At 43.1% G+C, this 26655-nt stretch overlaps 1 protein-coding gene across 1 annotated transcript in view; it reads left to right on the forward strand.

The window, feature by feature from the left end:
* Positions 1-26655, forward strand: part of pknox2 (pbx/knotted 1 homeobox 2) — a 49383-nt gene that overhangs the window by 12197 nt on the left and 10531 nt on the right. The window contains exons 2-4 of the mRNA XM_028983290.1: positions 1382-1461; positions 21093-21201; positions 22487-22623. Of these exons, the coding sequence (XP_028839123.1) occupies positions 21115-21201; positions 22487-22623 (224 nt within the window). The 5' untranslated portion in view covers positions 1382-1461; positions 21093-21114. The remainder of the gene's footprint in view (positions 1-1381; positions 1462-21092; positions 21202-22486; positions 22624-26655) is intronic.

Below are 26655 nucleotides of genomic sequence, written 5' to 3' on the forward strand. Positions count from 1 at the left end.
TTTATAAATGCAACGCAATAAAAGATGACAAAAATGACCATGTTCAAAATGCATATCTCAGCACTGACACGTGTCCTCTGTTCTTATGGAAATGGAACGATGGCATTATGTCACTTTATTAAGATGCGGCTGCTGCATATGCACCAGCCTGCTGTTGTCATAGTAACATGAAGCACTGAACCTCAGAGCAGCTGTTGTTATCACAGACACTGAACAGCTGGCGGGCTGCTTCTAGCAGTGCATTGTGGGAGAATCAGTCCTAGACAATCTTATCCCCAGCCCCTCCTAACCAAAGGAGGAGATTTTCAGATCAAAACTTCGACTGGATTCAAAGTAACGTGAAGCCTTAGTGAATCTGGGAGGGGGAGGTGGCAGAAAGCCCTCATGCTGGTTACATGATTAACAACGATCTGTTTAAACGATACCAGAGAGCTTCTCCTTTTTTGCACACACTGATAAAGCTGAAGGCGGAAAAAAATAAATATCGGGAGTCGGGTGTGTTTTTAAAATGCTGCAATATCGCCACGAGAGCGAGGCCCGTCCTGCAAAAAAATGAATCAAGTCGGAAACGTGATCTTCCAGGAGCCCTTCATCCTCCTACCGCTCCACTTTATGAAGAATTCCTTGACGGTGGGACGTCTGCCTGAATGCTGGAGCGTGATGGAGACTGAATGGGCTCGACTGGTAAGAAAGGGTGATGTGAGGGGGGCCGAAGTGACCCACCCCCATTCTTTTTCCTGCCTGCGAGTGGGAGCCCCAGCGTGCGCTGTTTGTCGAGGGGGGCCAGGCGTGCAGGCGGCCTGGGCAGATGTGGTGGTCTGCTGCTCCAGGAATGCTAATGTTTCCTCTGTGGTTTGCGAGGAACAAGGTGATTAGCCCTCCCGCCCCCTGGGGGGAGCCGGTCCACCGCGGTCCGCTCTAATTCACATTGACGTCAACAGGAAGGCTAGCTGCGACTTGGCGGGTGGCGGCGAGTGGAGACTGTCTCCCCGGGCCTCGCCAGCCCCAGAGCTCCTCGGAGGCTGCAGAAGGGATTAGAAAAAGGGCTAAAATGTTTTCTTTGTAGCCCGAGGAAACCTGAGAAATGCTCCCTGGAAGAAAAAAAAAAAGGTCCTACTTTGCTGTTTGTCTCTGGTGAAGTGAGACCTGGAGACAGCATGGCAGCCCCCCTCCCTTCAGGACCGTCTCTCTTTTCCCCTTGACTTTCTCACACACTGGTCCCATTGAGTCAAGAAAACCAAAAAAAAAAAAAAAAGGGTCCCAGCAACTGTCTAGCCGCTAGCATTCATCAACATTTTTCAATATTCAATGCTCATTATCTTACATATTTGTCTTTGGCCACTGAGACATTTCCCGAAATTCCCTATTTTTCTCTCCACAGGTTTTCGTGAGGAGGCCTGGAGCGTGCAGTGTGGACCTGACAGGAATATTAGATGCTGTGGTGCTGAGGACAAAAACTTTGTAAGTGGCTCGAGTATTCAAGAAAACCATTTTTAGACACATTTGGGCAGTAACTCCGGCCCCGGGTTCCTCAAATAGCCAAGTAGTTTCCCCTGATCCTCTTCTCCGGACCTACCGTCCAACAGAAGCACTTAATGCCGCATGACACTATCATGCTGTAGGTAAACTTGGTCATCACCTTGGGTTATCATCTCCAACATTTGTTATACACCTCAATGTCTCTCAGCTTAAACAGATAAACTAACCAAATAAATACTTAGGAGCAATTGTGCTTATAGGAACACTACACAACTACAGTGGGAACAACTAGTGACATAAGTGTATATTGGTATTGCAGGCTATTCAATACATGGAACCTGCCAAAAAAAGAAAAACAACTTCTGGCACGATTTTGAAGGGACAAGGTGGAATATATATATTTTTTGACCTCTGTTATTGTGAAACCCGCACCTCACAGCCAACACAAAGTAACAATAATGCTGTAGCAATTTTTCATTAGTTGACGCTGTTGAATAAGACACTTAAATGTCGTCTGGATTTTTTACCCCATTCCTTATTTCTACCTGGAGGAACCAATTCAAATGAATTTGCTCACTTGCTGCATGTTAAGAATTAAGTTACTACAATACTACATTAGTATTAGTGCACATTTTGTAAGACCACCGCATTTTTGGTGGCCTAGCGGTTAAGGAAGTGGCCCCATAATCAGATGGTTGACGGTTCGAATCCCGAGCTGCCAAGGCTCCATTGAGGTGCCACTGAGCAAAGCACCGTCCCCATACACTGCTCTCTGGTTGCCTGTCACGGCTGCCCACTGCTCACTAAGGGTGATGGCTAAAAGCAGAGGACACATTTCGTTGTGTCACCGTGTGTTGTGCCGCAGTGCTTCACAATCACTTCACTTTCACTTCACTTGATAAGAAAATAACAACAAAAACATGATAAACTTATGAATGATATTAAGATATGCAATAAGGAGACTTTTTTTGTTTTCTGTTGCTGCAAACGTGCAGAAGTTTATTTCCCAACTTTAATAGCACGCCTTACTGCCTTTTAATAGCATTCAGATTTGCTCGGAAACACAATTTGGTGTCGTAAATGCTCCACTGGTCCTAGGTGGAATTGCCTATGCCGTGGATGGCTGGAGGCAGGACGATGAGGTTGGAGGGCACCCTCGCCATGACTGTGTAATGACAGAAAGCAGGAAGGTTAAATGCGGCATTTTTTTTAAAGGCGGGCATGGGGGTGTGGTGAGACGAGGCAAGTCTCTTTAATTGAGTGTGAAAGCTGCTGTATATTCCGAGACCCCCTCAGTCGCATGGAAGTGAACCGACTCTGATATCCTCTCGGCCCTAATCGCTCCCAGCCCCTGCCTCTCCCGGAGCCCTGCCGAGTATTGTTTTACGCTTAATTTTGTTAGACCTAACGAGATTTTGCTAATTAAATCTCCTCCTAGCTGGAAACCCTTCTCTCCTGTCGGGCAAAGTGATTGTTTTGTAGATCTTTTTAGACAAATAAACATTTTCATTGTGGATCCGCGGGGGATAGCAGAGTGGGGATAGGTGGGGTGATGTCTGTGCTCCTTCCATTTTCGAGTTCGGTGGTCTTATGCCATGTGCTCGGGCATTTGCCCTGTAATGTAGATCCCTTACTTTTGCTTCATATTTCTGACTTATTTCTCATGTAGAATAAGAAACGAGAAGAACTGAAACATTTTTTGGCAGAATTTGTCAAATTTCAGATTATCTATCTCTTTAGACCAACAAATAGCATCCAGAGCAAGGAAACCTGAGATAACTTCAAATTGAATCATATTACTTATGCCATATCCCATAAAGATTTTGAAGAGCAACTTGCAATAAGCTCCCCACTCAGTCATGAGCGTTACAATTTTTTTTCTGCATTATGCCAATATTTTGAGCGTTTTTGGAGGGTTTGCAGTATAACAGAGGAGCCTTAAAAGGAATTGTTACTCAACATTCTGCTTCGCCAGGGTAGCTCGCCATGACAACTGGACTGAACCCGAATGAACTTCAGTCTGAAAAATCCTTCGGCTAGATAAAGGTATTGTGTGTGCCAAGCGCTGGACTGGATTGTGTTTTTGCTAGAAAGGAAGAATCGTAAGGAAACAATCCAAGAATTTAAGAGCAAATAAGAACAATGCTGAATGAATATGCATGTATTTTGCAGCATATTGCGATGATCCGTTTGCTTGTTGGTGTTTGGAGGAAGTAAGGCCGGGTGTGGTCAGCTCATTGATGGTGATGAATAGGGGGGCCGTGAGTGCTTTGTTGACAGCAGTTATTTGCCCGGCTATTGTGGATGCCCCTCGGGAGATTCTCTTAGACTATTGTGGGGCCTGACCTTCTGTTTCCCGTTTGGCTCCTGTGTACCCAGTGCCAAGCTGGCTTGTGACAACACCTCCCGTCTGTTCCCAGTGCGGACCTCAGGACCCCCTGACCCCTTGTCGGGCTGTTTTTTGGGAAGTTTGCCCGAGCTCTCTCGGAAGGTGCCCCTGTGATGTAGAGGACTGATCAGGTTTCAGCCACCTGTTGCTGAACTTGGAAAGGGGAACTGGTCTGGGGAGATGCCCTGGCATCTGGCACCAACCGGTTAACCCCTTTCTAAGTATGGGAGGATGTTTCACTTACATTCCCTCAAAACACGCCTTTTTGAGCCTTTCTGTTCATGCTGCACAGGTCTCTGCAAACGATGAATGAATTTAGAGTATAAAAGAAGGTGAATTAGTGAATAAGTGAAATATATAATTTAAATAAAATAAGTAAATAAAAACTAATGTTTTAATGGATAAAGAGTTCTTGTCAGTCGCAGTTATATCTGCATCAGAGTGACACCCTGTGTAACCATGGCAACATCTAGGGACAGCAGTAAGCTCATGTATAGCACAGTGTTCTTTTTTAGCAATTTTGACAAATTAATTGAGCAAGACTGATGTTTTTTTTTTTTGGTTTACGCACCTTCCCAACCTGTTATAAATCTGGAACTGGAACCACCTGAGATATGGGATTATGTTCACTTTGTCTCATTGTTCTGAAGAATTCATGTAAAAATAGTTACTTTAGTGAGTACTGTTTTTAGCTCAAAAGGAATGCAAGGAAGGAACAGAAACATATAGACAATTAAGGTTGTGACATCATTCCTGTTAAATACTTAACGTCTATATCTGTATCTTAACATGTCTATGACTACTGAACAGGCTCAGATACTTATGTCTTTATTCCATGTTTGAAGTTCATTAATACTATGCAGCTACTGAATAATAGAGGCAATATTTCTATGGTCTATAAAAACAGACTCAGAATATGAAGATACTGTATAATATCATCTACATATAATGGATCATATTTACCTACATGTTCTGTTCTTTTACAACTTTTAATTTTTTTTTCATGAGTTTACTGGAAATTGATTTTCTCTTTAATATAGAAACATTGAATTTTAAGTAGTCCAATTTCCCCTTTGTTTTTTTTTATTTTTGATGTGTAATTTCGTTCTGAGAAACTAGTGTTGGGTTTCAGAAGATCTAAGATGACCTAACTGTGCCACTTAATTTTAGTTGAAGCAAGGCTCTGGGAAGCTTCTACTGCCAAACATAAAAACACATTATGAAGCCCAAGGACACTTCCAAGGAAATTTTCAATGGTGTGAATCAGGCCAAGAATTGCAATATAGCAATATATTAATATATATTAAATATCCCCTGCAGCTCCTTTGGCCTTAAAAAAAAAAAAGACCTACTAAATTGTACATAACCAATGCGCTCTTTAGATTTTAAGTGACTGATTCACTGTGCCAAAGTGTGAACAATTTGCAATGAATGCAGCACACTCGCCCAGAATGTCTGACATTGAAAGACCTTCAAATTTAACACGATAGGATTAACAAAGTGTGTGGGCAGAGGAGGCGGGTAAGTATGATCCATGATGAGGACAGCATGTTGTCCAGTACCATTACAACTAATGAGTCTTTAGCAACATTCTTCATTTTGCAAACCTGACAAAGCACACACCTGTCTGTCAATCTCTCCATATTTATTGTCTAGACTTTGAGCATATACATATCTGAATTGTTGTTTTTCTTGAATTAATCATTTATTACATTAGTCAGTAGATATCTACAATTGCTTTACCCTAATTTCACCCACAAAAAAAACAAAAAAAACAATTTCAATTCTCATTTAGATATGAACATATGGAATGCTGGCTCTTTTTATGCAAATGTACTTTTTTAAAACAGTGGATGCTTTGAAAAAAGCATTTCCAGAAAATGCTTTGATTCTCTGATTGTGACATATAAAAGAAATTGGCTGCCCAAATATTATGAGTGGCTTTAAGGAAGGAAAAGCACCCACACTGACACACACACGCTCATAAACACACAAACATTGACACGTTTTTTCCAGAGAATTTTATATGCCTGTAGTATTTTGTTTAGAGTGTTCTTTGTGTTTGCACTGTTTACATTCATAGTGGGTTTCTCGAAAATGCCTCGCAAATGACTGATTATAATTGAGATGGGCGTATTAGCGGCCTCTTGTCTCAGATATTCTCATGCTCAACATGATTGCTGATTAGTATCTTTGCACTCTATGTGTGTCTTAAGCAGGGTCTCTTTGTGTGGAATTCATTGAATTTTGTTCTGTAAGAACCTGAGGCCACGTTCTCTAGCAGGAGCAGATGTTGAAGGTTAAAAATATTTTCATTGTCTGCAAACGAGCAGAAAATTAATATCGCATTTCAGTACGTCACTGGAAGAGGCGTAATTGTGCTGATCATGTACGGTTACCAATAATGCATGTAACGATTAATTAATGCACGTTAGCATCCAACCACTCTGGGCACCTCAACCCCAGCCATCATCTCCACCACTATAGCCCCTTGTTCTCAGTCTTTACTTCAGCAGGCATGATTAAAATTATGTTGATTTAGCTTAGCAGCCCCCCATCTCAATGGAAGCTTATTAGTTTGAATATTTTTTTATTTATTCCCATTTCTTGGGGTCCCTGTCGGCATTTCCAATTACTCTCGCCGTTCGGCTGTAATTGCCTCCATGCTAATGGCCGCCAGACAATCGTGCTAAATGAGGTGAGGGCGAGAGGCTGCAAGCTCGACTTCATTAAGAGCTAATGGGATTTTATTGGGGGGACTGAAGACCCAGCTCATCAAAAAAAGAAGATGGAAGGGAAAACAAAACAGATGGAGAGGAAGAGCCAAAAAAGCGCTCCATAGGCTGCTCTTTTTAACTCACGTGAAAGAAACGAAACAGCAAACCCTCCCCCATTTCTAACCCAGTGTGTACTAACACACACGCATACACACACATCAAATGAGACTTTCCGTACACAACCCGAAAAGTCATTATATCCAGAATAATTATATTAAAACGACTTAATGACTGCTGCTAAATTATCTGACTTTTGTATATATTTTCTTTTTGCAAGGCTTCCTGGTTTTCTTCCATTATATTATATTGGTTAAGAAGCCATTTTCATAATTTACCACTGTTGTAAAGTAATATCTACAAAATGTGTACCACACATCACTTCCTCTGGTTCTGTGTATTTATAATTCACCCAACACTTCCTCTGGTCCTGTGTGTGTAATGCACCCAACACTTCCTCTGGTTCTGTGTATGTATAATTGCGCCCGACACTTCCTCAGGTTCTGTGTGTGTAATGCACCAAACACTTCCTCTGGTTCCGTGTGTGTGATGCACCCAGCACTTCCTCAGGTTCTGTGTGTAATGCACCAAACACTTCCTCTGGTTCCGTGTGTGTAATGCACCCAACACTTCCTCAGGTTCTGTGTATGTATAATTCACCCAACACTTCCTCTGGTTCTGTGTGTAATACACCCAACACTTCCTCTGGTTCTGTGTATGTATAATTCACCCAACACTTCCTCAGGTTCTGTGTGTAATGCACCGAACAATTCCTCTTGTTCTGTGTGTAATGCACCCAACACTACCTCTGGTTCTGTGTATGTATAATTCACCCAATACGTCCTCAGGTTCTGTGTGTAATGCACCCAAAACTTTCTCCTGTTTTATGTGTGTAATGCACCCAACACTACCTCTGGTTCTGTGTATGTATAATGCACCCAGCACTTCCTCAGGTTCTGTGTGTAATGCACCCAACACTTCCTCTTGTTCAGTGTGTGTAATGCACCCAACACTTCCTCTGTTTCTGTGTATGTATAATGCACCCAGCACTTCCTCAGGTTCTGTGTGTAATGCACCCAACACTTCCTCTGTTTCTGTGTATGTATAATGCACCCAGCACTTCCTCAGGTTCTGTATATTATGCACCCAACACTTCCTCTGGTTCTGTGTGTGTAATGCACTCGACACTTCCTCCGGTTCTGTGTGTAATGCACCCAACACTTCCTCCTGTTCTATGTGTGTAATGCACCCAACACTTCCTCTGGTTCTGTGTATGTATAATGTACCCAGCACTTCCTCAGGTTCTGTGTGTAATGCACCCAACACTTCCTCTGGTTCAGTGTGTGTAATGCACCCAACACTTCCTCTGTTTCTGTGTATGTATAATGCACCCAGCACTTCCTCAGGTTCTGTATATTATGCACCCAACACTTCCTCAGGTTCTGTATATTATGCACCCAACACTTCCTCTGGTTCTGTATATTATGCACCCAACACTTCCTCTGGTTCTGTGTGTGTAATGCACTCGACACTTCCTCCGGTTCTGTGTGTAATGCACCCAACACTTCCTCCTGTTCTATGTGTGTAATGCACCCAACACTTCCTCTGGTTCTGTGTATGTATAATGCACCCAGCACTTCCTCAGGTTCTGTGTGTAATGCACCCAACACTTCCTCTGGTTCAGTGTGTGTAATGCACCCAGCACTTCCTCAGGTTCTGTATATTATGCACCCAACACTTCCTCAGGTTCTGTATATTATGCACCCAGCACTTCCTCTGGTTCTGTGTGTGTAATGCACTCAACACTTCCTCTGGCTCTGTGTGTAATGCACCCAACACTTCCTCTGGTTCTGTGTGTGTAATGCACCAAACACTTCCTCAGGCTCTGGGTGTAATGCACCCAACACTACCTCTGGTTCTATGTGTGTAAAGCACCCAACACGTCTTCTGGCTCTGTGTGTAATGCACCCAACACTTCCTCAGGTTCTGTGTGTGTAATGCACCCAACACTTACTCTGGTTCTGTGTGTGAAATGCACCCAACAGTTCCTCTGGTTCTGTGTGTGTAAAGCACCCAACACATCCTCTAGTTCTGTGTGTTATGCGCCCAACACTTCCTCAGGTTCTGTGTGTGTAATGCACCCAACACTTCCTCTGGTTCTGTGTGTGTAATGCACCCAACACTTCCTCTGGTTCTGTGTGTGTAAAGCACCCAACACATCCTCTAGTTCTGTGTGTTATGCGCCCAACACTTCCTCAGGTTCTGTGTGTGTAATGCACCCAACACTTCCTCTGGTTCTGTGTGTTATGCACCCAACACTTCCTCTTGTCCTGTGTGTGTAATGCACCCAACAGTTCCTCTGGTTCTGTATGTGTAAAGCACCCAACAGGTCCTCTAGTTCTGTGTGTTATGCACCCAACACTTCCTCTGGTTCTGTGTGTGTAATGCACCCAACACTTCCTCTGGTTCTGTGTGTAATGCAACCAACACTTGTGTGTGTATAATGCAAACAGCCGTGACTACATTTACATTTACATTAACATTATTTATCAGACGCCCTTATCCAGAGCGACTTACAATCAGTAGTTACAGGGACAGTCCCCCCTGGAGCAATTTTAGGGTTAAGTGTCTTGCTCAGGGACACAATGGTAGTAAGTGGGATTCGAACCCGGGTCTTCTGGTTCATAGGCGAGTGTGTTACCCACTAGGCTACTACCACCCTAGAACAGATTTACTGGCCAGTGACTTTGCTGTTTTTTTGTTTCATTCTACTTCTTCTAGTTATATGTGACTCTACAACCTTGAACAGTGTTCTGCATTGTAAAACCTTTTGTTCCAGCTTTAAAAATTCGATTGGCTGAGAGATTCTGGAATTGGCTGTAAAACACACAACAGCACTCCCACAGCTGGATGTACCTTGCGTGATGTGGCTGATGCTGATGTGAATATTTAGAGAGCAGGAAGACTGATATAGTATATATAATAATAGCAACAAATCAGACTTGCTTTGTAATACAGTGTCCATTTAATGCAAGTAGAGCAACACACTTAAAAATGTTTATATCAACTTAATTAGTGTTCACAATAAATCTTTATTTTTTAAAAGATAACATTTTAATAATTCTAGTATTGATTGACATGATTAATCAGTTTACTGCATTGTTCATCAGCAAGTAATAGTTGCGTAATAACAACGTTACAGAAAGGTATTCATATTGATAATTATTATTATAATTAACATAAAAAATTATGTTTGGTTGTGTTGGACAATGGCTGCAAAATGTGATTTAAAAAAAATGCTTTATTATGCTTTGTTGTTTTATCACTGTCTGAAGGCGGCAGACCATGTGAGCAAAACCTGCGAAAACATCAAATGTGTGAGTTGGGCGTTAGCGGTGGCGGCGTTGCAGGCCGGAGCCGAAGCCCGGGCTGGTAGTAACAGCTGTACCACAGCTGCCAGAGGCCCCTGCTGAGGCAGAGCGGCACAAGCCTCCAGGGTCAGATCTCTGGTATGGCGGTCTCCTAGGCAACTGGCAAAGGGCCCGCGTGCCGAGAACAATCCTGCTACTGAGAGCCGGCCGCTCGGTGCTGAGCTCAACCTAGGGGAATGCTCCGCTTCTCAGAGCCGGGAGGAACGAACAAGAGAGGACATAAAGAAACACAAAAAAAAAAACCTGAGATGAAACAACGGGACAGAAACGGAGAGAGAGAGAGAGAATGAGAGAGATGAGGTTCTGCTGAGGAAGAAACGCGGCCAGAGGGGCAAGACAGTGGAACACAGAGATGGACGAAAAATGGACGAAACGCTCCTTGTGCTTTTGGCCTTTAAACAACAGGCATTGTCATGTCAGCCAAGCCCCCTCGCTGTTGCATCCACCTCTCCCGTTCCCCTCGGGGAAGCCTGTGGATTGGCCCTTATCTCCAGGCTACAGCTCTGGCCCACAGCAGCCCAGGCCGTGGAGAATAATGCACCAGAGTCCCCGCTCATCTCTGTTCTACGGCACTTAGCACCACTTGACTGTTTGCCATTTCCCCCCGCCATTTTATATGCATTTTGTGTCATTTTAATCATTAGTACTTGTCTGGTAGCAGCATGTTCGTTGTTCCATTATGTCCGGTATTTGCATAAAAATGAGCATGTTTATGCGGCGCGCTATGTTAATTTGTTTTGAAGGGCACGGATACGCCGCAGACTTTTTATTTTTTTCTTCTCCTCTCTCTTTTTCCCACATTTATTCAGTTGATCACCTGCGCTGTTAAGTTCAGGCGACAGAAGTCTGGCTGCACAAATCAGCTTTTTGAAAGTGAAACTGCTTACCCCTGGAGCGGGCGTGTGCGATGCCTATTGTCATCTGTTAAGGGCAGTTTATTTTTGTCATCGCACATTATGGATGGAGCTGCCACCCACAGTCCTTCTGTACAACCCTTACCTACCAGATGCCTCACGCTCGGCGGCATCCATCTCACACGCGCGGCATTGCCATCGCAGCGAGAGGCGGGAGACATAAGAGCAGCAATTAGCACCAAGGAGATAACGAATTTGGGAAAAGGGATGTCAAACATTTTATTATCTTCTTCAACATAATAAAATGTTGCGGAGCATTTAGGCAAACAACTGCGATGCGAGGTAAAATCATGGCATCTCTTTATTAACCATCAGAAGACACAAGGGACTGCACAATCAAATCTGGTTCAGTGCACGCAAGTGAGAACTAAATACGAATTCACGGGCATGTCAAACGCAGGCAGCAAATTAGGGCAGTTATGTCTAAAAGAATATCAAAATTGTCAAAATGGCAATGGACATATATACAAAAAGGGTGCGGGGGGGGTGGGTTTCCATGGAAACAGGATTCCTGCGAAAAGGTCACCGTCGGAGGCAGACTTGGAAAGGCACGAGAGGATTATTGGGGGGATTTAGTGGGGAATCAAATCATTTTTATTCTTTTTTCATGTGTTTTTTTTTTTTTTTTGTCGTATACCGAATAATGATAAAAACATTGGATAGGAATAGTGCAATTACATTGCCCAAAATGGTACCGAACCCTTGCTTTATTATTTCTTCTTTCTTTTCTTTGAAGTCAAATTGAAAAGAGAAAGAGTGGTCGACGGCGCTGGTGCTCAGCTTTGTGCTCGCTGCTGATATGCACTCGTCTGCCCCCTCAATCACTCCGTTCCTCTTCCTCTCCCCTCCCTCTCAAGTCACTTTAATTAAGTCAGTCTCGCTGGCATGGCTGCCAAAGATAATTGGAGTGGGTTTTGGATGCCATTTACTTGAAATGTCGCCTTTTCTTGCTTTTTTTAACTCCTCATCTTTTGCCGTTGCGTGCACTTCCTCATGTCTCTCCTTTCCTATTTACCAAAAAAATTTATAAATAAAAACAAGTATGTGGCTTTACTATTTAAACTCATTTGAAACTCATGATTAGAAACTGTACAGTAAACTGTAAGTAAAAAGTTGTGATGCGAAATGGGTACATTCACACATAGTGCCTTATTACAAACTATATACCTCTAATAAGCCATAACCTTATGAGAGACAAAGTAAGTTATGTTACAGTCGCTCGCGGCAATGGGTGGGATAAATAGGAAGTGTGTTTGAAAGAGGAAAAAATGGCTGAATGAGAATGACTTAACAAAGGCCAGATCGTGATGGCTAGACATCTGGGCCATAGCATATTCTAAATTGTAGGTATTCTGAGGTATTCTTGATCTGAAGTGGTCAGTGGTCCATGGTAAAACCAGTGATCTAGCAGACCAAGGCTTACTGATGCATGTGCAGAGTGTTAGCTGGCCCATGTTGTCTGATCCAATAGAGGAGCTACTATAGCTCAAAATGCTGAAAGAATGATGTCAGAACACATGGTTTGGTATGGGGCTGCAAATTGGTAAGACTGCCAGTGCTGACCATTGTCCACCAGCCAAAACACCTGCAATGGACATGTGAGCATCAACACTTGGACCACAGAGCAATGAAAGAAGGTGCAAGGAAACATTTAAGGAATTTATCAGAGGCAACTTACAATCAGTAGTCCCCCTGGAGACACTCTCAGATAAGTGTCTTGTTCAGGAACACTATGATAGTAAGTGGGGTTTAAACCTGTGAATTTGTGATCTTCTGGTTTTTCAGGTGACAAGTGTGTTACCCACTAGGCTACTATGACCCTGTAAAGCTTGGGTCCTACATTTATGTGGACATTCCTACCTAAATGCTGACCAAGTACACCCCTTTTTGGAATGAGTTTGAGCAGTTGACTTGTCCCCCAAATCCCCAAGATCTCAGTCCAAACAGGATTGTAGGATGTCTAGTAAAAACAATTCTGATCCATCGAGGCACCACCTCACACCTTACAAGACGTAAGGGATCTAACTGCTGACAGCTTGGTTCCAGATTCCACAGCAAACCTTCAGAGGTATAGTGGAGTCCTCGACAGCTCTGTGCTATTTTTGGGGGACCTACTGAACAAACTAGTTAGTGTTTGACATGGTGTGTCACTCCTGTTTTGTGCAAATGTTTAATACTGGTATGTTTTTTAATGTGCAATTATATATATATTTAATTCAGTCATATGCAGTTTGAAACCTTTTTAAAAATGTTGCCAAAACAATTAGGAATAAATCACATAGGCTGTAAAGAATTGTAGGTAACTAATAAAAGGTGCATTAAAGGCACGTGATGGGTATTACATCTCATGGTGCTTTTAAAGGTACTGGGACATGGTCCACTCCTTTCAGCGTTAGACTTTTTGAATGTGTGTGTGTGTGTGTATTAGCGTGTGCGTGTGTTCAGCAGGCAGACCAACTATCAATCACAGAGGACTTAGGTATGCTGCTGAAAGGGGCCTTTGGTGGGCCACCCATCCTGCCGGCAGCTCGGGGGGGATCCAATGTCCCCTGTGCTCTAATGCGCTCCAGATGTCCGGCCAGGGGAAGGCCCGCGCTCCCTCACTCTCCACCTCTCCTCCGTCAGCGTGTAAGAGCTTGGCCTCCCACGGGATGCTGGCAGTCTGTTCCTTATGCCGGCCTCCGTTGGTGGGTATTTATAAAGCCATTTTATACAGACACGCACAATTTCCTCCCATTATGTCCGCGCGAATGTGAATATGACCACATCTCGGAGATTATGCAAGGATAGTTGCCCTTTTTCTGCCAGGAACTTTTCTGGAAATACATTTACGGATCGCCCCAAAACTTTCTTTTGCCAAGTGCGGAACACCAATTCTACAAAGTGGATCCATAACTTCTACATATTGATGGGGCCGGGGGTAGATATGGGCTTTTGGTGAGGATGGACTTTTTCTTACATTCACCTGAGAGGTGAGTGGTAGTTGCCAAGTAGGTAACACACTCTCCAAAGTCACAGGTTCAAATCCCATGTACTACCACTGTGTCCCAGAGCAAGACACTTAACGCTGAGCTGCCCCAGGTGGGACTGTCCCTGTAAATACTGATTGTAAGTCACTCTGGATAAGGGCGACTGCTAAATGACAAAAATGTAAATGTAAAATGACTTTCTAAAGTGAGCATATCCAGCAGCTGTGATCCCATTTGACTTCCAGAAGGCAGTTTCTAAGGAAACTTGACCATGCTTTTTACCCTGTTGCTTATGTCAATTTCCTCGTATTACCGAATGATTCTTTTGTAAAGTCCAGAGTGGTGAATTGCAGGATGCCACAGTGTTGACGGAAACACATGGTCAAGCGCTGGCAATGCACCTGCAGCGCAGGAAAACTGGCACAGGGCTGTGACCTTAAAGCAAGAAGTCCTCCGTGTAAAAATAGCCCGGGCTCCTCAGTTCAAAATCATGCTCTGTCTCTCTCTCTCTCTCTCTCTCTCGCGCACTATGTCTCGCTCTCCCTGCCGCTCTGTGATCTCCACATATGCTTCCCTCACTCGCCATGGCATTTCGCAGGAAATTTAATATCGGATTGTTTGGAGTTTCCAAGGATTCCATTCGGCTCGAGTCTAGCCTTAACGCAAAGACAAACATTGGTTGCCTTGGCCAAGAGCGGCAAACACTGCCTCATTATCTTCTCTCTCGGTTTTGGGCCTCTTAGGGATGGTTTTAATGGCTGTTTCTTCCCTTTTTCCTGTGGCAGCCGGCTCCCAGGTTCCTCACCTTGGCTTTGTCCTACGTGATAATACAAAATGACCAGTCACCGAGGAAAAACATTTGCAGTTTTTGGGTGTACGGCGCCGTAATTTATAGAGGATTATGTGACAGCATTTAAATACCCCGAAAATAGGCAGTTCTGATAGGTTAGAGTCAGAATCTGAGCGTTGCTGTTTCCTGATGCCGAATTCCCCTTGGGTCTGAGAGGCTGCACATTTAACAATAATTTGCCCCTTTGTGTCCCTGACAGAGGCCCCTGGTGCATCCCAGTGTACGTGTCCCCCTCTCAACGCCCTTTTGAAATTGACACCCGCACAGTTCTGTGAGGAATCTGCTGAGGACCAAGCCCTCTAATCCCCCAGTCCTCATTAGCCCATGCTGCTCTGCCCTAACACTTGCTCGCTCCCTTTTTATTTTGTGATGGTAGAACTGGACAGAATGCTCAGGATGAAGGTCATTGACTTCCAGATCTGACTATGGCTGGCCTGACAAGGACACCCTCTTAGGGCAGAGGTACAAGTTTGAACAATGAACAAGTTGAACTTCTTCAAAGCAGAGAACTTTGGCTAAGATGACAGATGATTGTGCATTCTCTCATCAACCAATGGGGTGGTAGTCCAGAATAATTCCTACATTGAGAGTAGGAAATGGCTGCTTTTTGTCCATTCATGTTAATTAGCACCTCATGAAGCTGCTTATGATGATATGAGAAGGTTACAGAGCAATCACCAAGGAAAAGACAGGAAACTCTCGTGAATCTTACTCTAAATGTCCATAGCCTCCAAAGAGTTGACAGGTGTCACACAAAAATGCTCAAAATGTCAAATCAGAGGATTTGTATCATTTTCATGCTTATCATTAAATGATTCTGGGTTTTGTGGGTGGGTCCATTTCATTTTAGGATGAAGGTGACATAATTTACGCAAAAAATATCTCCACAATTGAGTTTTAATAGAGTAATATAATAGAGTTCAGTGTCTCTCAGTATCAGGATTAATTACCATGGTAGAGTCCTGGAGCTATTCTGTGTATCCGTAGTCTTGTCACTGCAAGAATCTGAAATCTTTCCCTGAAAGACAATGCTGTTCCTGCAGGTCGGAGGCACGTTATCTCGGTAAATAAAACCCATTTTAAAGATTTAATTCCGATAAGACGGATTGGGCCCGTGGTGTTCGCTGTTGTCTTCTCAGAATTTTGCAGCCCATCTGTCATCTGAACGAGGAGACAGAACTGTGATACAAAGTGATGCTCCAGGCAGCGTCGGTATGATATGGCACATTTGTCATTTGGATGTTGATGTCTCATGGCTCGACTTGACAAAGTTTTTTTTTTTTTTTTTTTTTACCCTACTGCGAGTGGCTCAGAGCTCGCTCACTCATGAGGAGATTAGGAGCTATCCATTTAAAAAGGCCTGCTGATGCCGGGTGAGATAAGTGCCACACTGTCCCCTCGCATATCTCCACTCAACATGAGAGTGGAGAGAAATGATTTTGACGGCCAGCTCTTGGAAGATTATGTTCCTCTCTGTGAGCTCAGGAGTTCCAATTTCTGCGGAATTTCAGCCGTCGATATTCTGATTTTTATCAGCTTAGAGAGGAAATGCGACCGCAGTGTGTCAACCGCAGGACGCGGCGCTGACTCTTGTGCTCACTAATAACATCAGAATGCTTCTACATTTCCAGCCAGCTTGACACGACTTGGAGAATGGGAACAAGGGTGCATAGCCTGCGGGGAACTGTTATAAAAAGTCTTAACCGATAGTAAAGCATTACATCACGGATTTAAAGACTACGGATATTAAACTTATTTCAAATGGACACTTTGTTAGAATCACCTTTCTTGAATGTACATTGCTTTAATAGAGCCGCAGAAATGTACTTTAAACTTGTTAAGGGTGTCATTTTATTATAAAAAAGAATGTGTTATTGGACTTTTTAGTGTGATGCGGGTGTATGGGTGCATCAGGTATTTTATGGTATTCAGAGAGAATTGTGTAATTTAGGAAATTTTTGATTTCCCAGAGTATGAAATGTTTTCATGCTGTACACATTCTTTATGTTTGGAAGATTTATAAAAAAAAGAGGCTTTTACCCATGCTAATGAGGTAGTTTGCATGCGAAGCATCGTACTTTGGGGAATTACAAAATTTCACCACGCCAACAACACCCATTTTAGCAAAGTCTTTAATCTAATTTTAAAAAGCAGGACAGAATGCAATCAAATCCAAATCTGTTACATCCAAACAATCATTTGCATAAATACAAAGGGAACAGAAACTAAAGTTAAATTGGATGGGCTGACGCGTTCTTCCACCCTCCTTCATTCTGTACAGCACAATCTACAAGGCAAACACAATTAGGCTTCTTTTTTATGCAGTAATGGAGATTGCTGTATGTGTTGTCAGCGTTCAGGTGTGGTTTTTATGAACACGCAGTGTGTGTGTGTCTGTGTGTGTGTGTGTGTGCGCGTGTGTGTTTGGCTACGGCAGGGGGCGAGGGACCAGCCTGCTACCTGCTGGCTCCAGCAGGTTAATGAGGAGGGCAGGGAACAGCTCTCCTGGCCTGGAGGCTCTGTGCCCTGTTGGCCACAACCAGACCTACCGGTCCAGGCCTCTGGTCCTTCTTCTCCCCCACTTCATTAGCAGGGCTTCCACTCAAACAACCCCCTGCCTTCCCTCCCCTCAAAAACCCCAGTCTGCTTTGACTAATGCAAACCACGCTTGCGGTAAAGGGGTTCTTATTTGCAAAAATGTATTCAGATGTGCTGATTTATTTATCCCCCTCAGACATGCCATGACTCAGGGCATTAAGATTCATGATATTTTTGGGGGGGGATGTGTGACGCACCTGCCGTTAATGTTATTCATTTCAATTTCCTGGGCCTTTATTTGCGACTGATGAAACTTCTAAGACGGATGGGCCGTATCGCAGCTCGACTCTGTTGAACACGTGCTTCTTGAAGATCCTTCTCAGACCTCTGCCAATTTCAAATGCCTGGTTGTAGGTTCGGTTATGCTGACAGGCCGCGGATCCAAAACAGGCATTCCGTCGGTGCTTTTCTTTCACGCAACTGTCCATTTTGATAAGGCACAGTCGCTTTATTGTTCCTAATATGTCAGGACATGCAGTAAACAGCAGGAATGTTAAATCCCCCTTGAGCTGACACGTTCCTTCAGGATTGTGCATTTGGACTTAACCACATCCACCAGCATTCCAGACATCACCTGTTCCTGTTTAGCCCATGTTTAACCGGCACTCGCACTATCTCAAGATCGAGCGCTATGGATCTAAAAGAGAAAAGAGGAGGAGAGGTGGGTCGGATCCAGAACTCTCTCCCGTCGATAGTTTCCCTCTCTCCGATGCTTGTATAAATTATCCGCTGTTATCAGACGGGCTAACGATCGTGGTCAGAGATCACGGCGAGATTTATTGATGACAACTTTAGCCTTTCAGGAGGCAGGACTCGGAAGAGTCTGCTGTAGGAGGCCTAATGATTGAGCTTTTTCATTCCTCACAGACGCTAAGTGTCTCCCTTGTTCTGCTTCTCATGTGCCTGGACTCCATCAACCCCGTGCAATTCTATCCATGATTTCCCTCCCTGCTCCATTAATCAACTAACAACAGGAAAACATTGTAAATGCACCAGTCTGACATTTTATCCCTACATCAATAACAATATCTTGGCCTTAAATTCATAATTTGTTTCAAACTATCTATATTTTATTTTATTTTATTTGACTTAGCATCAGGCCAATATCCAATACCAACAATTAGCACGATTGCATAAGATGACTGCTGGAAAGTACTCCATTTGTTGTATAAGATTTTTTTTGCTTTAATAATCAAATTGTAAATTAACAAAAAAAAATTATGTTGCTTAGTAAGACTTCTTGTCTTACTCGCCAAAGTAATATTGGGTTCAATGTTATGGTGATATATGGCTCAGTTGTTGTTTACAGACCAGATTTATAAGTGATCTGATATTATCACCTGGTACAGTTAACTCATATGCTGTCATGGAAAATGTTATTTTGCTGTAGGTGTAAAACATCCTTAGGATGCTTAGGAATTAAACAGTGTGCAGCTTTGCAGCATCATTTTATCACAGTGACAGGTAAGCATTCAGTGAAAAACTTGCCACATATTTAATTATCATGAGAAAAAAAATGGAATCTGATTAAACAAAAGCATGCTCCGCCGCTTTGCTTCCAATTCAGAAGTCTTTGAAGTTTCTTTTCATCATTTTATTTTTCTTTTTATGCATGCAGCTGAGTTATGAAATTGACTGCTGGCTATTCTCTCTTGATATGCAATGCATACACTTTTTGAAGTGCTCTTTAGTAAATTCCTGACCTTGTTCCTGCTAGTTTGTTCTGCCACACTCAGCCTCAAATGATGTGGTAATTAGCAGAGTTAGTGCTGGTTGAGAGGGGGGGGGTGGTGGTTTCTACGTTGGTCTCAAGTACGGCAGGAGAGGCACGGCACGTCTCGGTGCTCAGGGTCGATCGGTTTTCGGGTCGATGTGCCGGATGTGCAGGCATGTCACAGCGTGTTTTTAAAAAGGGCAGGCTACACGCCATCATCGATATCTACTCCCAGCAAGGGGAAATCCTGTGCATCAACTCCTCGGCCCCCTCGTGATCTATGCGCTCCATTTATGTGTTAATGCAACCTGAGCATTTCCGCCCACGAGTGTATTTATTGTGAGTGCTTGCTATGGTTTTATTACGGCGATGTGGTGTTAGGTGGTGCATTTCTCCAGGGAGCAAGGCTTGAGAGGCCTCCTAAAATACTGTGCAATAATTGGAATTGCTTTATCTCTAGTCTCATCAATTAATGTGCAATTTTCCATTTAATTACCAACTCACTTACCAAATTTGCAATTAAAATGAGGACAGATAACGGTGAAGATGCCTTTCGGCTGATACCGTTTGGAATGAGAACACAGCGACGGGTTTGTAATCAGTATACAAATCACACGCACAACATCCTCAGTTTGTATGATTTGGATGAGGTTCATAAAATATGCAATCTAAAGCCAGAATCCAATTTGTGCCGGGGAAATTCTGTGCATTTCTTCGAAGCTTGACATTTGGAGGACTGAGGTGTTGATGTTGACAACAATGCGATTACTAAGACGCTGTTGTGTGCATGTGATCCCGAAATAGCTGCAAGTTTTTCTTGGCCACCCTTGGCCTTTTCCAGTGTCTGTTGCCAGGACAAAAGATGCATTTGATGACAGTGGGAACTGCTTCTTTCCATCCCAGACAGACAGCAACATGTCCTGTCTTACTTCTTGATGGACTTCCCTCTCCTGGATCTTGACGTTTAAACAGGTCTACCTTGATAAAAAGTCTTCTGTAGGGATTCTGTAGGTAGCACAAACATATCATGTGAAGTTATCTTATTGCCATCACGTTTAAAAGCCAACAAGGCCTTATGATTATTTTGATTAGCTTCTCTGATGAAAACCAATTTAAAAAAAAGAAAAATCATTTGTCAGCATGTACCTTCATATAGCGCCAGTGTTTTTTTTCGGTCCTAGATGACCGTTTGGGGACCACCTGTATATTTTTTTCACTGCTCTGTTGGACTCAGAGACAGATTGCTCCATGGAAAATCAAGCGTGCTGTCTGCCAAGTATGCCTGAACGGGTCATTTACAGGGCAGGTAGAGGTTAATTAACCTCAGAGGTCCCCCGTGGCGTGCGCATCGACAGGGTCATGGAAGGAGAGGAGACCTATCAATACATGGGAGAAACAGGCGGAGAGAGGTTTGTAAGGCGAAATAAGGGCAGGCAGGTAATGTTTTCCCATAAGTACGTGACTCGAGCAGGGGGTCTCGGCGTCCATATGCTGTAACGAGGGGCCAATTATCTGCAATGGGGCTCCAAACAGTGCAGTCTCGTGAGAGCACCCTGGACCTGGCCAATGTCAATTAGTCCACTGACAACGGCTTTAATTAGTTGTTGATTGGTCGGGCAATGTTGTCGTGTTCATCAACAGAAAGAGCAGGAGTTAGAGTCTTTGTCAGTGTTCCCCTCTTCCACACGAGTGCACATAAGAGGTAAAGGCCATCCTGTAATGCGCAGAGGGCTTTTGCTGTGTTACTGAATGACAGCGGCAACTTGTATTTGGTGTATTAATCATTGTTTTTTAGAATAATAAATTCTTATATTCTTATTACTGTTCATGAATAATCTTGTCATTTTAGGTTTGTGGTTATCATGACATACCAGGCATAGTTATCAAGATAATATTTGACATGTAATCAATGTAAATTAAGTAATGATTTACATTACTTAAAAAAGATACATTTGTGATGCAATGTCCCCTCAGAGCCTCCATGTGAAGCAGTCCCATGATGCAACATGTGTCCCCAGCACCAGCATTGACAATGATGGCCACACAGAGTGTTCCTCCACCATCGTACCAGGAGAGTCAACAGGTCAGTCCTTGTGCCACACTGTGAAAAGCATAGTATAATGCGCCAGTTTTTGCACTTTTGCTTTAGATTCCTAGTTCAATAAAGAATATTTCTCTCATTGGCCTTTGTGTTCATTCTTTCACCATAAAAATTCAATGTGCTGATGTGGGTCTAGAAACCTTTTGATACCCATTCTATACCTGGTTCATTAAAAAAGAAATTTACTATTTTGTGTAGTGTCACTAGAACTGCAGTGATGCACAGTTCAGCTCAAAACCAAATAAAATATTGGTCTTCATTTCAAGCATTAAAGAGGCATAGTCAATGTTATTGGATTTATTCTGTGTTTTTATTACATTACAACTTAGAAGTAGATCAGGTGTTGATCTCTTGATGTCAAAGGTGCTCTGTCTTTGCGCTGACAATCTAATTTAGAAAATGGCACCAGGCACTGAAAAACTGTCTTATTTAATCACAATCATCTGAAATGTGTTTAATCACAATCACACAAATGAGCTGTTCTCTGTGAAAATAGCCATGCTAATAAAGGCAAAGCAGCCATATATGTGTAGTGAGTTTGGGTTCCGTATGACCTGGCCATGGGATGGAGCCTGCCCTACAGCCGTGTCCTCACCATTATGGGCTTTAAGAGCATTGCAAACTGGGTAGTGCCATTCTGGCGCTGCACCTCCCCCTCCCCATTGCACCACTGTTTCCCTCTGCCCGGAGGATTAGTGCCAGGGGAAGGATCCCGAGCTGCAGGAGCGCAAAAAAGATGCAAATGAGAGCTAGTTAAGTGTGAAGAAGCTAATTTATTTCCCATTTGGAGCCGAGATTAAGATTTGAAGCTTCCTTCCCAAACCAACACGGGAGGGGGAGGGGCCTCATTTTCAAAGGCTCATCACGAGGGAGAGGAAAAACAGAAAGGAGGAAGGAAAAGAGGGAAAGAGAGAGAGAATGGCACACAGGCAAATGATTGTCTTGTGTCAAGATGGGAAGTGCACCCCAAGCAAAGCCAAAGAACAACATAAAAGTAACATATTTTACACAAATTGTTTTTTCTTTCTCTCCAATGTGATTTTTAAAGATAACATTGATTATTCTGCATTGATGTGCATTCCCTCTTTAGATGAAACAATGAAAAGCCTCAATTCACAGTAGGTCTGAGGTGATTGAACTCAGATAAGATAGCATTGCCTAGCTGCAGGCCACGAGGAACGTGGAACAAAGTGATGGAATGTGCGGAACCCTCGTTAGAACGTCTAATGTGTTCTGAGGTCCTGACTGTTTTCTTTGCCGTTCTCAGATGACAGGCACCACGCAACAGAACTCCAAGCCCCAGCAGGTCCACATCCCTGCCTCCTCTAACGCTGGCACCAACTCAGTCAGCGTGACTCTTGACCCCCAGGCTCAGCTGGAATCCGACAAGCGAGCTGTTTACAGGTAAGGAGGACGGAACGTCCATGCACGGCTGCCCGGTTTCCCTCTGTCTATTAGTTTTGGGGGGCTGTGTGCTCTATTCCAATCCCAGAAGCCCAGAAAATCCTTTAGTCCTACTTTCATATCATTGTTTCTTTATGACTTTATTACCTTGACCTAACTGAACCCACTTAAATAATATATACACACACAAACACACACACACACACACACACACACACACACACATATACATGATTTGTGGAGCGTGCTGTCCTTTGTGAATATTTTACAAAATGGTGTAGCTGGAGTAACGGTGCTTTTAATTGAAATATGCCTGTTATGCGTGAAATGAAAATATGCAGTCTCATGCAGTGACAGTGTGACATGCATTTCAACCAGTATATACACTCACATGTCATATACCTTGTATCTCTCACTGAGAAGTAAGAAATGTGACTTGCCAGCCAATCAGAAAGCAGCATTTGTTGTTTTTATTTTCCAAATTTGTTGTCCAAAGAAACTCCAAAGTAAGTTACTCGTGCGTTTCCACTGCAGTCACGCTGAAATGTATTTTAAAGAAATCATTTTTTTAACTGTTGCCTGTCATTTATCAGATTTAATCAGTTGCATTAATATCTATGTTATAATAATATGTTATGTTATGAGCAATTGGTAAGTAGCAGCAATTTAGGTAGCAAATAAGTGATGGGAGAATTTGATGGTTGCCGAGTAGCTCTAGTATCACAGCATGCAAGATAAATTTCACTACTTGTAGGCAATCAATTCACTTAGTCATATAAGTATAATAATTTAGAATTCTTGCAGTCCCATGCTAACACTGTCGCAGGCCAAGACCTGTAACAACAATAAAACCATTTCAAAATCATAATACTCCTTGATACATATTTTTTTGTATATGTTACTTTCTTGTCAGAGTTTGTTATGTAGGTTGCATTTGCCGGTTTGTCTGGGTCTTACTGTGCAACGGCACACTCTGATGCCTGTACTCGGCGCTCTACTCGCTATGCCTGGCTTGCTCTGATTACTGGCGTCTCCTGCCCGCTCATACTCTGCCCTGTGGATCTTCCCCTGCTCACCCCCCGAGGCAAGCGCTGTGAAGGCCTCCCCAGGCCTGCGGCTGAATTTCTAAGCTACTCTGAGATACAACGCGGCCTTTGATGTGAGCAGCCAGCCCGAGGGTGGCCGCGGGCGGCGAGGAAAAGCACAGACTCAGCCTGGACCCAGTTAATGTGATCCTGTAGCTCCCGCCCCTCAAAAAAAAAAAAAAAAACACACACGCGCCTATTCACACCCACTTGGTCCAACTCACAAAGTCACTCACATCAATGCACTTGCATACAGATACCATCCTCTCGGCATACACACTTTGCAACCATCCCCTTTCTGCATCGACAGACTTTGTGATGCATCTGCATGCTTGATATATCCACAGGCATAACAGGCGGCTATCAGCCATCTGACTTCATTTCGATAATCTCTTGCCGGGGAAAAATGGCGTGGGATGAATTGCCCAAATGAAAAGAAGGCAGACATTTAAAGCTGGAGCCTCCACGGGCGTCTGGATTAAACACGACAATATGACTAATAAACTCAAAATTTGCCTCCGATACAGTTTTATCTTCAGATTTAGCCTTTCTGTTTTTTATAAGCCATTGTTGTGAAACAGCATTATGCATAAAGACCTCCCACTTTGTGCTATAAATAACGTTGTAGGGGCGGCTCGATAATAATAAGCCCAGAACTTTGTCTTAATTCATCTTGGCAGTCAGTGCACTGTTGCGTTTGCTGTTCCGTTAGACACTTCACTAATTGCTGGTGTCTTGTGCGTGTGTGTTGTTTTCCAGTTATTTCTTCCATCCTTATCCGGTCTCTTAATTATTAACAGTGGAATCAACCTGTGATACCCCAATTATCTAGGCTACTTCATACTCAATGAAGCATGTGTTGAAATTTGTGGAGTCTCCCTCTTGTATGGGACTTGAGCCACTTAGAAGAATAGTTTGGCCATTTTCAGCCCATACCCAAGTAAAATAGTCGTTTCTGAGGAAGTCATCTGCAGTGAAATGACGGTGCAGTGGGCACAGAAATGTTCAGAATTGAAACCGCATGTGACTTGAAAGTCACATCCCTTTACAGCATTATCAGTAATGTACAGTACAGGACACATATTCTCATTCAATGTGTTTTCTTTATTTTCATGACCATTTACATTGGTAGATTCTCACTGAAGGCATCAAAACTATGAATGAACACATGTGGAGTTATGTACTTAACAAAAAAGGTGAAATAACTGAGAACATGTTTTATATTCTAGTTTCTTCAAAATAGCCGCCCTTTGCTCTGATTACTGCTTTGCACACTCTTGTCATTCTCTCCATGAGAGTCAAGAGGTCGTCACCTGAAATAGTTTTCCAACAGTCTTGAAGGAGTTCCCAGAGGTGTTTAGCACTTGTTGGCCCCTTTGCCTTCACTCTGCAGTCCAGCTCACCCCAAACCATCTTGACTGGGTTCAGGTCCGGTGACTGTGGAGGTCAGGTCTCCACTTTTTGTTAAGTACATAACTCCACATGTGTTCATTCATAGTTTTGATGCCTTCAGTGAGAATCTACCAACGTAAATGGTCATGAAAATAAAGAAAACACATTGAATGAGAAGGTGTGTCCAAACGTTTGGCCTGTACTGAAAATTGCAGCAGTACTGTGGTACATCATATCGTATTGTATCACCACCACCCCTAATCACTTATTTATATGAAGACAGGTTAATTGCCCTCATTTAATTCAGTGCAAATGAAATCACATGTATGAGACTTGGCAGTGCACTGTACTCTAACTGTGTTATGTAGATGATAACTGCATTATAATGAAGAAGAGGGAAGGAAATATAGAATCACACATATTATTCTCATTGAACTGTGAACACATTTCTATTATGGAAATTTGCTCTGTAAATGTTAAGAATGCAATGCGTATATTAAAAATGTGGCCAGATCTATCATCACATGGCCAACACAATCACTGTTAACTGGATTCATAGATTTTACCCTTCTTACAGGGGAACCAGTTCTAAATTCTAGTCTGAAATCTACACCCTGGATTAGGTGACAGATGTCTTCCATGTCCATATCTCCAGTAAGTGAATGTGTTGTAGGATGAATGTGGGCCGATCCGACGTGCGTGTGTCTGTGAAAAGCTCTGGCTGCCCTACGGTATGTTGCCATTTCATTCCACGGTTGATGCCCCGTTTCACTGGGGCGCTCATCTATTTGCATTGAGACAGGATTTTTGGGGGGGGCTTGGTGTGCGCTTCCACGCTGAGAGTTTATCGAGTTCCAGTGGATGTAGGAATTCACAGGCTACAGCTGCGGGGCCCTGAAGAAGAGGCCTCCATAAAGCAGAGATTTAGCAGTGCAGCGGAGTGGCAGACAGCCCATATCATACACAACGGGAGGGCTTTTAATTTGAAAAAAGGAGCAAAAAAAAAAAAAAAAAAAAAGAGGAAGGGGTAACCAGAGTGCCGAGGCCTCTGTAATGCACCATAAAGTCTGTTTACATTTGCTGCTGTGAAAGCTTTTGCAGTCATTTGCTTCTCAACATCCTAATGACTCTCACTGTTTGATGGTGTTGCACTTCCTGTACTATTAGGAACATTGTTTTTTTTGTTTTTTTTGCTCTTTCTTTCCTTTTCCATTTTTAAGCCAGCATGTTAAATGGCTGACTTATCGGCATTTGCCTCAAGGATTTCCCTCCTTTCACATTGACAGCTTTTACAAGACTATGACAGGCCTATGCATGATGGGGTGTGGAGAAGACAGGCATATCTGAAAGGCTTTCAGATTATTGTTTGATTGCTGTTACAAAGTGACACTATGTTTCTTTTTGGGGGGGAATTATACTGGCCTCAATCTTTCTGTATCTAAAGTGACCATTAGCCGTTATGGTGTTTTCCTGCTGTCAGTCAGTGATGTATTATCATTTTACCAGTGCCATGAGCTTTACCTGGACTTTGTATGCAATCAGAAGTATCTTAATT

Source organism: Denticeps clupeoides, chromosome 6, assembly GCF_900700375.1.
Source record: "Denticeps clupeoides chromosome 6, fDenClu1.1, whole genome shotgun sequence".
NCBI classification, from domain to species: Eukaryota; Metazoa; Chordata; class Actinopteri; order Clupeiformes; family Denticipitidae; genus Denticeps; species Denticeps clupeoides.